At 42.3% G+C, this 14,806-nt stretch overlaps 1 protein-coding gene across 3 annotated transcripts in view; it reads left to right on the top strand.

Moving 5' to 3' along the window:
- Positions 1 to 14,806, top strand: part of SH3KBP1 (SH3 domain containing kinase binding protein 1) — a 339,163-nt gene that overhangs the window by 118,950 nt on the left and 205,407 nt on the right. For all 3 annotated transcript variants that reach the window (XM_077807185.1, XM_077807184.1, XM_077807186.1), the window contains exon 3: positions 8,843 to 8,966. In XM_077807185.1, coding sequence (XP_077663311.1) covers positions 8,843 to 8,966 — 124 coding nt within the window. The remainder of the gene's footprint in view (positions 1 to 8,842; positions 8,967 to 14,806) is intronic.

Here is a 14,806-nt window from a genome sequence, read left to right as displayed (position 1 = left end):
GGCTGCGAGTTCGTCATGAAAGTCATGGATTCCGTGACTTCTTCAGCGGCCAGTGTGCCTGGCTCAGGGGCAGCTCAGGCAGCCCCTGTGCCACTTGCACTGGCCGTTGCCTGCTGCTGGGGCAGTCTCGGGCCACTGCCCCCCAATCCCACCAGCAGCAGAGTTTGGGTGTGGGAGCGGGCGGTGATTGGGGCATGGGATGGAGTGAGGTGGGCTCTGGGCAGCGCTTACCTGGGGGGGCTCCCTGGAAACGGTTACATCACCATCTCTCAGCTCCTAGGCAAAGGCCTGGCCAGGCAACTCTGCACGCTGCTTCTGCCTGCAGGCATCACCCCTGCAGTTCCCATTGGCCAGGGTTCACGGGTGATGGGAGCTGCAAAGCCAACGCTCTGGGCGGGCGGAGGCAGCCCACAGAGCTGTCTGGCCACACCTCCCCCTAGGAGCTGAGTGAGGGGGAATGTCGCCGTTTCTGGGGAGCACACCAGGTAAGTTCTGCCCAGCGCCTGCCTCACCTCGTCCCATGCCCCAACCCCTGCCCCTTCCCACACCTAAACTCTCCTGCTGCTCCGGGGGGGGAGGGGGAACGGGGACGGGAGGTGCGGAGCCAGGTAGGGAACCTGCTGGCTCTGCACACGCCCCTCCAGCACGAGTGGGGGTCCTGAGCCGCCCGTTGCCACCCGCCCCCCATCCCCAGCACCAGCGGGGGTCCCAGGCCATGCACCATCATCTCCCTCTCCAAGCATCCGTGGGGTCCCCGGGCAGCCCTCCCTCCCACCCCCCCCGCAAGTCTTAGTCAAGAGTATATAGTACAAGTCATGACCGTGATTTTTTTTTTTTAACTGTCCATGACTTTTACTAAAAATACTCATGACTAAACATAGCCTCATTTATTGCTAATACCTGCCTGACTGAGTTGGAGTTGACCAATATGGTTCTAAGCACCCATGGGTTTGACCCATGTGTAAGTATCTTGATGAAATGGTTATAAATGTTTTGTTAGTGTCTGGATGTAGTAAATTGCATATTATTTAGGCTTTTAGGGGCATTTAGAGTAATTGTATAAATGCCGTTCGGCCTTCGGATTTAATAAAAGAATTTATGGTTAAATTAGTGTTGTGATAATACCATAAACAGTGATAATCCCAACACATAACAAAGGAGACACAAAGTCCAGTTAATCCTGAAGGATTTTGTGGAGAGTGGACAGCAGAGGCCAATGGGTTTCTGTATATCCCTGCAGGGGTTTACTACTTCACTGTTTTACTTCACCTTTATATCCTTGTCCTTGAGCGCTGCATGTCCCTTTTAAATGCAGCCATCATCTTTCTAACTGGATAACGTTCTCATTGGTGCCAAAGCTGATCTTGAGTTGACAGGGGTGTTGATGTTGACTAGTACAAGAGACTTGCAGCAGAAATACTGTGCGGTTTGATGTAAAAATACGTTTTAAATCATGCTTTGTTTTAAATTGTAGACAACAATTTGGAGGAAATAACAATAGAAGTTGTATCTCTTAAAATATACACAGTTGGTTTAGGAGTATGAGAGACAGGAGAAGAGTTACATTCTTCATATCAGAGGGGTTAAGATGTTTCTATTATCCTATTCTGATCATTAGAATGTGTTGCATGCCATCCCTCTAGGCTTCTGATTCTGTATTCTTATTACTATTACCATATTTGGCTTCAAGCAATGTACAGGTAGGCAGTTGGTTTTTGAGTTGTAAAATGTCTCATTACTTCTTAACTTGCCTCTGTTTTTTACTGTTTGTTGTTTTTTTGTTTGTTTTCAAAAGCTTTGTGACTGCATATAGATTAATTTGATTACATTCTGGGAGGAAGGGAGTTAAAGAATCAGTTTTCCTTTTTCAAGCCTTGGATAAATTATCTTGGTCTGTGACAATAATTTGCACATACATTTGCATAGCTTCCTACAGCTTTGAGAAATGAAAATGACCTACTGTCTGGAAGCTTTCATCTTCAAATTAGCACAGAACAGCTTTTTGTGTTGCAATGGTTGCTGTGGAAACCTTGCAGCAATTTACTCAATTGTTTTTAGTCCATTTACACAGTGAGGATTGTAAATGCATTGTTGGAAGAATCAGTTGAGTAAGTTCTTAAAATGTTCATTTAATAAAAATGGCAGAACTTCCCTCTAGTGAGGGTAGAATGGTAAACTAATAAAGTGAAGTAGTATTATGAGTAATCACAAAAATACAAGAGACCCCTCGCCCATTAGTGCTAGACTTTTTAAACATGCAATTTAGAAAAAAATTAATACCGCTGGGGTGACTTTCGTATTTTGTTTCTAATACCTCTGAGCAGATTTTTCTCAGGGTCTTGGTGGTGGTTTACTACTTTCCCCCAACAAGTATTAGCTGTAACTATGGTGACAGATTTGAGCACTTCTGTTAGGGGGCTTATTCCTTCACCCACTTACTTCCCTGGTCCTTCTCGCATGAACAGAGAGCAACAATATCCGAAGTCCAAAGGTGCAAACAATTCGATGTTTATTGGGGTGAACTTCCAGCAAGCATGATTCCAGTTTCCTTCCTTAGTATCCTCCTTCCCAGCTCTGACACCACAGAGCCTTACACCTGTGTCCTTGTTCCCATTCCTGCCGTTAGCCAAACATGATTCCAATTTTCCCAGCCCCATTCCCTGTTCCCATTTCCCCCACCCACACACCCACTCCCACCCACTCACTTCCTGATTGACTGCAGACTATATAGTAAAACTTGAGTTCTGCTTAGCTATACCTTAACCAATCATTTTCCTGAAATTTAACTAACCAATCCTAACATATTGTAACATGATTATATTATATCATTATATATGATATGATATTATATCATATATTAACCAATTATATCCCACCACCTTAATTAGTTTACACCCAGCAAAATTAATTATACAGCAGACAGGAACAGTCACAGGACCAGACAGAGATTATACAGACAAACAATAGCAAAGTGGGAACTATAATGACAAAACAATACAGAAGTGAGGATTTCACATCCCAACTATTGATAAGTGAGTTCTTGCCATGCTATCAAACTAAGTATCCTTTTACATTTTCTAGGCACTTCCCTTTCTCTGGAGGTGATAGGCACTATCAGGACAGGATTGTATTCCTAACAGCCCAATAGCACCTTCTTTCAATGTGACTAGTTTGGAATATGAGGAGGTAACTGTTGGCTTCCCAGCTTATGGCTGTCTCTGCTGCTTAGCCAGAGGCCTTAGCCTAAGCACAGGGCCTCAGACTGTCAGGGTAAGAGAAGGCCCTAACATCGGCAGACAGTGATTTTGATTCTTTTGTACCTCTATAACTAGCCAAGTGCTAAGAATACACCTAAATTCTTAGAGTATAGGCCTTTACAGACAGGCCTGAATATCTATATCCTAACAACTTCCTCTGTATTAGAGGAAATATTTTGGTAGAGGGGACTATATGCAGACACAGTAGTTAGACTTCAAGGGCAGTGAGTGAGCAGATTCTGAAAGCAAAGCTATATATATTAATACAAATAGAAATACAAAAAAAATACAAAAAAATTAGGTTTGCTAAAGGCTTTTTTTGTGTGTGCACAAATTAGCAACCCTATTATTTAACACCACTCGCAGAATTTGCTAATTATATGCAGACTGGATAAATGTCATCAGTATACAGTAGAACCTCAGAGTTAGGAACACCAGAGTTACGAACTGACCAGTCAAACACATACCTCATTTGGAACCGGAAATACACAATCAGGCAGCAAGAGTTTAAAAAAAAAAATTGACGCGTTAAGGAAACTGTTTTTGTGCTTGTTTAGTTTAAATTAAGATGATTATAAGCAACATTTTTCTTTTGCATAGTAAAGTTTCAAAGCTGTATTAAGTCAAAGTTCAGTTATAAACTTTTGAAAGAACAACCGTAACGTTTTGTTGAGAGTTACAAACATTTCAGGGTTACAAACAACCTCCATTCCCCAGGTGTTTGTAACTATGAGGTTCTACTGTAATTAATAATTCTTGAAAGATTAAGAAAAGATGAAAGATTGCATTCAAGCAGGGTTTATTTATTTATTTATTTATTTGCTTAAATCCTCTTACATGTTGATACAGCTGTCAAATAGGATAGTCATGAAGCTTTATATACTAACTTTTGCTTTATTATATGGGTAGGGTGACCATACATCCCGTTTTGGCCGGAACAGTCCCTTTTTTTAAGGTCTGTCCCAGCCATCCTGATTTTTTTGGTAAAAGAGGGCATTTGTCAAAAAAGTGGGTTGTGGTGCAGAGGACTGTGCAGGGGGTGAGCAGAGATGCCAGCCCGGTGCAGGCTGGGGGTGGGGCGGAGGTGGGGGAAGAAGAGTTCCAGTACATGGGGGGCTGACAGGGTTCCAGCGACCAGCAACAGCCTCGAGTGGGGGACCAGCAGGGTTTGAGTGACCAGTGATAGTTTTGGGGGGGCACCTCAGGTGAGCAGCTGGGGCCAGCTCCGCAATGAGGGTGCTTCAGGCCAGCCACGCATGGTGTCCCGTTTTCCCTTTGGGAAATATGGTCACCCTATGGGAGAGGTAGCCCACTATAATGAAGATGGAGATGAACTTGCTGTTTATCAGCCAGTTTCTCAGTGTTCTAAAATCCACAGGCTTACTGGTGTTGTCCTGAAAATTGCTTTGACTCATGGAGGTCTGGGATAGGATTAAGGGTTCAAATTTGGGAATCGTTTCGGCAAGGAATTTGTTAGCTACAGACCCCTTAATATTGTCATCAAAACGTTATCATTCATGTAATTATTTTAGCACACACCTGCAGTTCAGACTATGGCTCTGATTTGCCCCAAACCAATATCACCCTCTTAAGTTTTTATCCAGAATCCTCTGCCTCTTCGGGGAAGCAATATTTTAAAAGTTATTTAGAATAAAAATAAATCTCCGCTGTGACTTGAGCCAAACTGATGTGCCAGAGAAAGTCATTTGTACATGCTCAGTTTGACTGGAGCTTTGTTGTAAGCCAGGGTGTTTTCAGGCAGCCTGACATCAGAGTAACTGAGTGACTCAAGGTAATATGGTGAAGTCACTGAACCCAAGCAGTACCCAGGGAGTGTGAGTATGAGTCCTGCTCTCCACAGTTTGTTGAGAATGTGTGGTGTGTACATTACTCTCTGCTGACATTGTGAAGGGGCTTCTTTTGGAAGTTTTGCCCTGAGAACAAAGCTGTTGATTTAAGAGCTGATGTTTCAAGTGCACGTACACCAGGTTGTTTTGAAAAGTGCTATGCCTCATCGGTGCGTGGGGCAGGGTTTTGTGGTGCTAGTTTGGGGTCATTTGGTTCAGGTGTTCCTTTGATCAGCTGTTCTCAAACTGTGGGTTGGGACCCGAAAGTGAGTCGGGACCCTGTTTTAATGGGGTTACCAGGGCTGGCTTAGACTTGCTGGGGCCCAGGGCTAAAGCCTGAGCCCCACCATGCAGGGCTGAAGCCCTTGGGCCCCCTTCCTGGGGCTGAAGCCCTTGGGCTTTGTCCCCCACCCAGGGTGATGGGACTCGGGCGGGCCCAGGCTTTGGTCCCCCCTCCTGGGGTTGTGTAGTAATTTTGTTGTCAGAAGGGGGTCGCGGTGCAATGAAGTTTGAGAACCCCCTGCCTTAGATACACAGCATTCAACTTTCAGAATAAGAGATTTCTTCCTCTACTTCTGGACATCTTTGCTGGAGTCCTTAGAATCACAGACTCAAGAGGTAGTGAATATATTATTGGTATGAGACATGAAAATGCCATTTTTATTCATGTGATGCCAAGAAAACAGGGGTTTTTTTAAATATGTAGAGTGTGTGTTCATCTCTTGTATAGTCCCTTTTTCATTAGTTTAACTCAAAAAACTTTATGGAAGACACTCTGTCAGCTATGAAATCTGTTGTCTCCTGGAGAGCTACACAAGCAGTAAGGATTTGGAGCCATCTGTGGCTTGCCCTAAAGTGGTTAATCAAGACCAGCCTCTTGTGGCACAGAACCCTGCATAAGTCAGAATTTGGTGTCCCCTGACATCAGTAGGAGTTTGGGGGAGAGATAACCCCCTTCATCTTAATTAGCTGTGGGGTGGTAGCTATTAAAATCTACAGATAGTGGAGTGGAATGGGGCGGAGTATTAGGCAAAGGCTAATATGAACAATGAAGGGGAGAAGAGCCATGCCCGTGAAGTTCAGGGGAAATGCTGGTGAGAGTTCCAGCCCCCACTCCAACCTACAGGTGATGGGCATGAGGATGCCGCCATCCTTGATCTCTGGAAGTGGGATGGGGTTGCATCTTTGTCAGCCCCTGGCTAGTAGACATTTGATAAGTTTATTGCCTCCCCAGCCTTTTATGGAAAGCTCCTGACTCCTTCCCACCCGGATCTGATAGTTTGCCCACCTCATTAAGATCAGCTGGGTGTGTGTTTGAGGCATAGGTAGCTAATCCCTCACTGGTGAAGTAGAGCCCAATTCCCTTTAAAGATCCAGCTTGTGGCTCACTCTTTCCTCTAGCTCCATGTGTTTTGTAAATTGAACAGTGGTGCTTGGTGGGAAAGCTATAAACTGGAGCAGAGGCACTAGAGTTGTCTCTGCAGATTCTGGAAGGCTGCACTTCACTCAGTCACATCAGAAGGCTTTCTGCTTTAGAGCTGTGAATGGAGTTTTTTGTATTGAAAATCATATTCTGCAGAAATTGCTGGCTTATTACTTTTCCCATGCTCCTTATTCAACAAGGAAAAGTGTCCTATTTGCTACTGGTGACTGTAGAAGTTAATTTCTGACTCTTGTTAGTTGAAGAACATTGAGTTTCATATTGACATGAGGTTTTGAAAAATCCATTTGGCAGTGGTGCATAGGAAACTACCTCTGGCAATAAGGCAGGACCTCTGAGGTCATGCTTGAAGAAGACCAATGTTTTGACATATTAGCTCCTTCCACTTAAATTGTCAGTATCCATTTGATATTCTGGCAAACAGTCTGTCACTTGGAGTTGCAAATTGAGCTTGGGAACTCCAGATTTAGAATGAACAAGTTCATTCTTTCCTGCCATTTTAAGATTTTAAAAATATACTCTTGTAACAATCCATGTACTGGACTAGTCTGTTTTTAAAAAGTATTGTTACCTTTTTAAACACATGCATCATTTTTGGAGTATACTTTCTGGATCATGCATAGTAAGCATAGGGATATGATGCTATGCACTGCTTGGGAAGCTCATGCACAGTCACAGACACTTTCACTCCTTAAAGGTGCAGCATTATACAACTTCCACTTTCTGAGATCTATGCATTAATTGCATCCCACGTGCATGCATTTTGGAGAAGTAGCAGACAGCTCAGGTTCATACAATTAATGAATAATAATACAATGTCTGGTTAAGTAGTACTGTTTGGGGGCTACATTTAATAAAAACCTTTAGAAAAAAATCAAAGGATTCACAATATTACTGCTGAGACATTTCGGGGTCTGAAATTGTAGAAATAAAATGTAAGTTTAGATATTTGTTAGAATTTAGAACAAAAAAGTTAAAGATGAGTCAGAGGGTGGGGCTCTAGCCTGGAATTTAGGAGACCCAGGTTCAGTTGACTACTCCGTTACAGACTTCCGGTGTGACTTCAGAAGGATGTTGTGAAGATTGTTAAAGATATTACAGCGAGGGGGTCAAATAAGAACTGAAAGTAGATTGTATTTTAAGGTCTGCATGAACGGTTTGTGGAATGGTCTTCCTGCATATGTGCTGTAAATATTTGTTTAATGAGAATTAACTGTGAACTATTGGGAAAACCTTTACCTTTGGCGCAGTGATGAGGGAGGGAGCAGTATTGCTATGATGAAAGTTCACTCCACTTGTTTTTCCCCTGTCCACTGCTGAAGAGACAGTCTCCTTAAAAGGCAGTCAGTTGAAAAATATGTTATTTGTAGTAGCTGGTATGATACCTGCCCTGGGTGCCCATTACAATATTTGTAGTGTTAGTCAGATTTTCCTATTTAAAAAAATGTTTTCATGTCTCCCTGTTGCTGTGTTGAAATGCCTACAGAAACAACAGAACAAACTGACTTAACTGCCTTTACAAGGGTAACCATGTAGCAGACTCTGTGCTACGTTGTCAAATGCACAAGTATTCATGTTGGAACAATGGTGAAAAATATTTTTTGGTAATTGTTCAGCTACAGTAATTTTAGGTGTTGCTGATAAAATAGAAGGCAGACGTTTTACAGACAAAAATGTGATTAAATTGGTGAGATTAACCCTTTTAAAACACTGATTGGGGAAAATTTTGATAATCTATTAGCCTGAATATTGCTTGGTTTTCATTGTGACATTTTCACTTATAAATATGTCTAGGAGTTGGGGAAGAAATATTATTTATTACATTGTGGCTGTATACACACTGCGTATAACAATACAGCAGTTTAAATTGAAATATTCTTCTCCTTGCGAGAAGGGAGAGGCAGTTTAAAGATTTTAGCTGACACAATCTTGAGTTGCCCACTGGGTGATTTTTTTAAGTTAACTTCATTTAATTACATGTGTTTGGAAGCCATTAAATATGATAGATGGCCAGTTCAAAAATTTGTCCAGTTGTTCCATGTACTGGAGTGGCAATAACCTGTCACTACCATAACAATGGTAAGAGTGTAACTGTCTGCTTTTTGCAGAGAAGAGTAAGAATAACCCAAATTATTGTGAAATATAAAAAAACATGGGTGAATCTAGCTGTCAGACTTTGAGCCTTTGGGACTTATCACAGTTCACATCTATGACTTTTTCCAGTACTGGACACTTGAGACTTAAGAGTATCCTGTGAGACATCTTGTAAGCTGTCTTTCCTTTTTCCTCCCATACAGGAAATAAAGAAGGACATGAAGAAAGAAAGTATTGCCAACAAACCACCAGAGAAGCCTATAGATGAAGTTTCCAATGGAAGCCCTTTACTGTTTTCTGAGACAATTGTTAGAACCACCAGGAAAGGTACAGTATATCGAAGTATAGACTTTGGTTAAACCGATGTGCTTTGTTCACAAAAAATTAAAAGAATGGAACAACAAGCTTTCATTGTTTTTAGCACAGCATGTATACAGTTGTGAAAGACTACCAATAATTTTGGGAAGATGATAAAAATCTTTTCTTAGATTGGCATACAGATATATTCAGTATGTCAATTTCCATTTTCATTTACATTTACAGAATCACAGCTTCTTTCCTTCTAAAGAGATCTTGTCTAGATTTATTTTAATTAAGAAAAGCTACATGGGTGGATTACTAAATCTTATCAAATTGACAGCTAGAAGCATATATAGCACTCTTGTGCAATGTTATCAGCAAACTTCAGTCCTGAATGTATCCTTTTTTCACATTCTTTCCCAAACAGAAGTTGCTCTGTGGAAGTATACTGTTTTTGTTTCTTTTTTGTTTGTTTTTTGTTTTTCTTTTTTGTGTGTGTGGTTTTTTCTTTTTAGGTTACTAAAAATGATGATAGGAGATGGGCAAAGTAGCAGAGATCTCTTTTCTCTCTCCCCCGACTCCAGCACCCCAGAAGCTTTGGTGGAAAGAGAAGAAATAGAAAGTTGTTTTCTCTCTTCCAGTAGCTAAGAGGAGATAACTTCAAATTAATGAAACACTGCCTAAACCAAATCTGATATGAAAGGTGTAGCTTTCAAATTATGTGAAGGGCAGCATTCTCCATCTGGGGATGGCAGAAGGGCTTCTTAACAAGGTGGTGTTGCCCCACTTGTATATCCAACTCTGTATAGCAGAAGGCTGGTGAATTTTTCAAACTCTGCCTCCTTCCTACAGCTATCCCCTCTGCTCCTGAACAGACAGGGTCCTTGTCCACTATGCAGCAGTTCTTTCTCTCAGCTCTTCCAACTCATGCTCTCGCTCTGTTTCAGTACAAAGTTGAATGTGTAAAGGCCTCAACTGGATGGAGACAGCTCATAGGTAGCCAAGAGAATGTTGTTGCCACTGCCAATCTCCTCTTTCTCTGAGCAGCTGATTACCAAGAAAATCTTGTTAGAGGGAGGGAAGCTAAGCAGACAGTTGATGCAACATGCAAGCGTGAAGAAGAGCCCGCTAAGAGATACATGGGGATGGATCGGGGAGGGTTAAATTGATTTGGGACGGGGAAAGAACGGAAATATTTTATTAGAGAGAAAAGGTGGGTAAGGTAATATCTTATATTGGACCAACTTCTGTTGGTGAAAGGGACAAGCTTTTGAGCTTAAACTGAGCTTTTCTTCAGATCTTGGCAGTGTGTATATACATTACAGGCACTTTTTACTAGTTTAATTTATTTTGTCTTTGAGCAGCTAGGTGCCAGGGATGTTTTTTAAGCCCTACCCTGTACTGCCACGGGCCTGTAGCCCTTAAAGGGCAAGTCCCTCTGTTGCAGTCTACATATTTGAGAGAAAATAAATTTCTAAATGAAAATTTTCTTTTTTTGGCTACAGTATTATGCCTTATGATTTCTTCAGAGCCCTGCTTTGTAATGGAGGGGTGTTTTTTTTAATGAAACAAGTATACAACTGAAGTGCCTCTTATAAAGGTTTGTGCTTAATTAAATGATTGGTTAGTCTAAATCAGTGGTTCTCAACCAGGGGTATGCATACACCTGTGGATACGCAGAGGTCTTCCGAGGGTACATCAACTCATCTAGATACTTGCCTAGTTTTACAACAGGCTACATAAAAAGCACTGGCGAAGTCAGTACAAATTAAAATTTCATACAGACAATGACTTGTTTATACTGCTCTATATATTGTACAGTGAAGTGTAAGTACAGTATTTATATTCCAATTGATTTATTTTATAATTATATGGTAGTAATGATAAAGTAGGCAGTTTTTCAGTAATAGCATGCTGTGACACTTTTTTGTCTTTTTATGTTTGATTTTGTAAGCAAGTAGATTAAGTGAAGTGAAACTTGGGGGTACGCAAGACAAATCAAACTCCTGAAAGGGGTACAGTAAGAAAGGTTGAGAGCCACTGGTCTAACTCCTTCAGATTGCAGTCATGATCTAGGAATGCTTCAAGGCCTCCAAATGCCTCCCAATAATAGCCTGCCCATGTTACTAATTGTCTTTAGCTGCTTAAAGGGGGTAACCGTTTTGTTACAGGATTGTTGGTTGGAAATCACCTCCAGCGATTTATTTGGCTCAAAACTGAATAGAACACGAAAAATAAAAGGGGCCTGGTTGCATTGGCTGCAGTCCTGATTTTCTTTTTTCTTTTCATTTTGCTTTTCCGTCTGAATATTCTTGATAGCTTTAATATGTTTCCTGCTGGCTACCATAGATAGCCCACAGAAACACTGTACTAGAACTGATTGGTTTGATGGAAGTAATTTAGGGAAATATGTTGTCTGTAACTTTAAGTATATCCTTAAGAGGTGAACTAGTAATTCTAGGGGTTTCCTTTTCTGCACTATTTAGGGAGTACGATCTAGGGCTTGGTGCTCCCAAATAAGGAGTAATAGGATCTTTTCTCAAGTCAGCTACAGAAATGCTATGTGACCTTGTTCAAATTATTTAAAAATTTGGGCCTAAGAGTTTGAAAATGATTAGTGATTTTGGGTGCCTAATTCTAAACACTGTGTTGTGCACTGGTTTCCAGTAGGGCTGAGTGCCTTCAACCAGCTTTAATTTGCCTCAGATTGGACATCAAAAATCACAGATCACTTTTGAAAATTTAAGCCTCTGTGCCTCAGTTTTCACATCTGCAAAATAGGAGTCGTACCTGCCAAATAAAGGTGTTGAAGCATCAGAATCATATACTGCAAGTAAATACATTTCTTCACCTAAATTACACATAGTACTGTAACTTTTTTTTATTTATTTTAAAAAAAAATAGAAAACTACTTTTTTTTTTTAAAGTTCTCTTGAAAGGATCAGAATTTAAATATTGGCCTAATGTACAGAACTGCTTTAATCTTTTAGATAAAAGTTCTGTGATGAAGTCCAAAATTTTCTGCACCTCCGCAGATAATAAATAACATCAAGAAGGATGAATAACGTCTAAAGCCATGTAGTGGAAGAATGTTAAGATCCAAGGGAGAGATTCTGTATTGTACCTCTGAGAGTCTCAATACAGAACTGTAAGCTCAGTGACTGTGGGGCGGGGCATGGGACTAAGCGGGCTTTGTCAGCTCTGTGCCTTCCCAGACCTGGGCTGCTCTGAGGGCTGTAGCATCCCCTGGTGTAACATAGACAGGGGCCCAAAATTGTCTAAGTTGTGGCATATATTAAGAGCCCTAGTACTGCCTGGCATATATTAAGAGCCCTGAGCGATATTAAGAGCCGCAGCGCTGCCTGAAACCACTGCAGCCAGAGGCAGTGGTTGTTTTTTTGTGGGGGGTGGGGAGCGTGGGCCAGCTGTATGGCGTTGCTGGCTCGAGCCGCCTGGGGTCACCGTTCCCCCCCGCACCCCCACAATGTTTCTCTGGACCCACGTGGGGGCATGCCCCGTAATTTGAAAACCTCTGTTCTCGATCTAGAGGCGATGCATGGGGCAGTTATGTGCCCCCACCCTGAACCTTTAAACTGTGCCCCCGCCCCCCCCCCCGCAATTATCAACAGTTACATGTTGCCTCTGCAGCTGTATGTGCTGCAGCTGTGGCCCTGGTGCACATGCTACCCCAGAGCTTGAGAAGGCTCAAATTCGAATAACCTTAAGACTGCCTTCTGCAGAGTGTGCGCCAGGAAAATCTTCTCCTGCCTGGATATGGAGCTTTTAGGACCCCTTTATGCTGCTTCAGCCTTTTTATCTGGCATAAAGATCTAGATTGAGAGTGAGAATTTTACTCCAAAAGTCCAACTGCCACAATATCTTAAATTATTAAAACTGATCTTTCTTGTCACAGTTTATGCTGTTTGTGTCTACTCTTCTCTTAGCTCAAACAGTGAAAATTGGTGAGGTGAAAGTAACTTTTGTTCATAGTCTTTGAAGAACTCAATGCTATAGTACGTGGGTTGCTAACCTTAGAGGGATATGTTTACAGTACTGCCAAATCATGTAGTTTTATCACCAGTCTCTATATTTTTGGTGTTATTTTGTAAAGCCTCCGCTGCCGGAAGCAAGCGATTGTATGTGAATCATGGGTGCAGTTTGACTTCTATATTTGGGAGGCAGCTCCAGTTAGGCTAGTGGAGCCAGGTGTGAGAGGGGGGGAATTCTGTGTATGCCCAACATTTGCAGTTTTGGGGGGGCAAAGCCCCCGTGTCCTCCCCAAACTTCTCCCAGTTTTTATTTTAATAAAATAAGTTTCTAACCCTCATGGTTATAGAGGAAACACTTGAAAACATAACATGAGTATACCCTAGGGTTGTCAGGCATCCAGTTTTTGACCGGAACACCTGGTCGAAAAGGACCCTGGTGGCTCCGGTCGGCGGTGCAGTGGGAGTCCAGGGCTAAGGCAGGCTCCCTGGCTCTGCACGGCTCCCGGAAGCGGCTGCCAGGTCCCTGCAGCCCCTAGGCACCTGGGTGGCCAGGGATGCTCTGCGTGCTGCCCCCGCCCCAAGTGCTGGCTTCGCAGCTCCCATTGACTGAGAACCGTGACCACTGGGAGCTAAGGGGGTGGCGCCTTGTGGGCCATTGAGTCAGAAAGCTTTTTTAAAAAATGGAAACTGTTGAGGGACTTTTTTCTGTCTTAATACCTGACTGCATCCTCTCCCTAATAATAGTAATACACACCACTTTGCATTTGCTTGGCCAAAGATCTTGAAATGCTTCACAAAAATTAATCTTCCCAACACACTAGTTAACCGAAGTGACATTGTAAACTCATATTTTGGCTCAAAATTTAGTTTTTGTAAAAACAAGCTTTTATAATGCTAAGAGCAATAGAAACCTAGGTTACAAAATCAGTTGCAAAGTCCTGAAGTACCAGTACCAAGTAACTGGCTGGGACCGACTAGTACTCAGATAACGTAAAAAGAAAAGGAGTACTTGTGGCACCTTAGAGACTAACCAATTTATTTGAGCATGAGCTTTCGTGAGCTACAGCTCACTTCATCAGATGCATACCGTGGAAACTGCAGCAGACTTTATATATACACAGAGAATATGAAACAATACCTCCTCCCACCCCACTGTCCTGCTGGTAATAGCTTATCTAAAGTAATCTTCAGGTTAGGCCATTTCCAGCACAAATCCAGGTTTTCTCACCCTCCACCCCCCACACAAATTCACTGTCCTGCTGGTGATAGCCCATCCAAAGTGACAACTCTTTACATAATGTGCATGATAATCAAGTTAGGCCATTTCCTGCACAAATCCAGGTTCTCTCACTCCCTCACCCCCCTCCAAAAACCCACCCCTATACACACACAAACTCACTCTCCTGCTGGTAATAGCTCATCCAAACTGACCACTCTCCAAGTTTAAATCCAAGGTAAACCAGAACATCTGGGGGGGTGGGGTGGTAGGAAAAAACAAGAGGAAATAGGCAAATTGGATACTATTAATTTAGGCTTAAATAGAGACTGGGAGTGGCTAAGTCATTATGCAAGGTAGCCTATTTCCTCTTGTTTTTTCCTACCACCACCCCCCCCCAGATGTTCTGGTTTACCTTGGATTTAAACTTGGAGAGTGGTCAGTTTGGATGAGCTATTACCAGCAGGAGAGTGAGTTTGTGTGTGTATAGGGGTGGGTTTTTGGAGGGGGGTGAGGGAGTGAGAGAACCTGGATTTGTGCAGGAAATGGCCTAACTTGATTATCATGCACATTATGTAAAGAGTTGTCACTTTGGATGGGCTATCACCAGCAGGAGAGTGAATTTGTGTGGGGGGTGGAGGGTGAGAAAACCTGGATTTGTG

The sequence above is a fragment of the Eretmochelys imbricata genome, chromosome 1 (genome assembly GCF_965152235.1).
Source record: "Eretmochelys imbricata isolate rEreImb1 chromosome 1, rEreImb1.hap1, whole genome shotgun sequence".
NCBI classification, from domain to species: Eukaryota; Metazoa; Chordata; order Testudines; family Cheloniidae; genus Eretmochelys; species Eretmochelys imbricata.
This window is presented reverse-complemented; position numbering and strand designations above follow the sequence as displayed.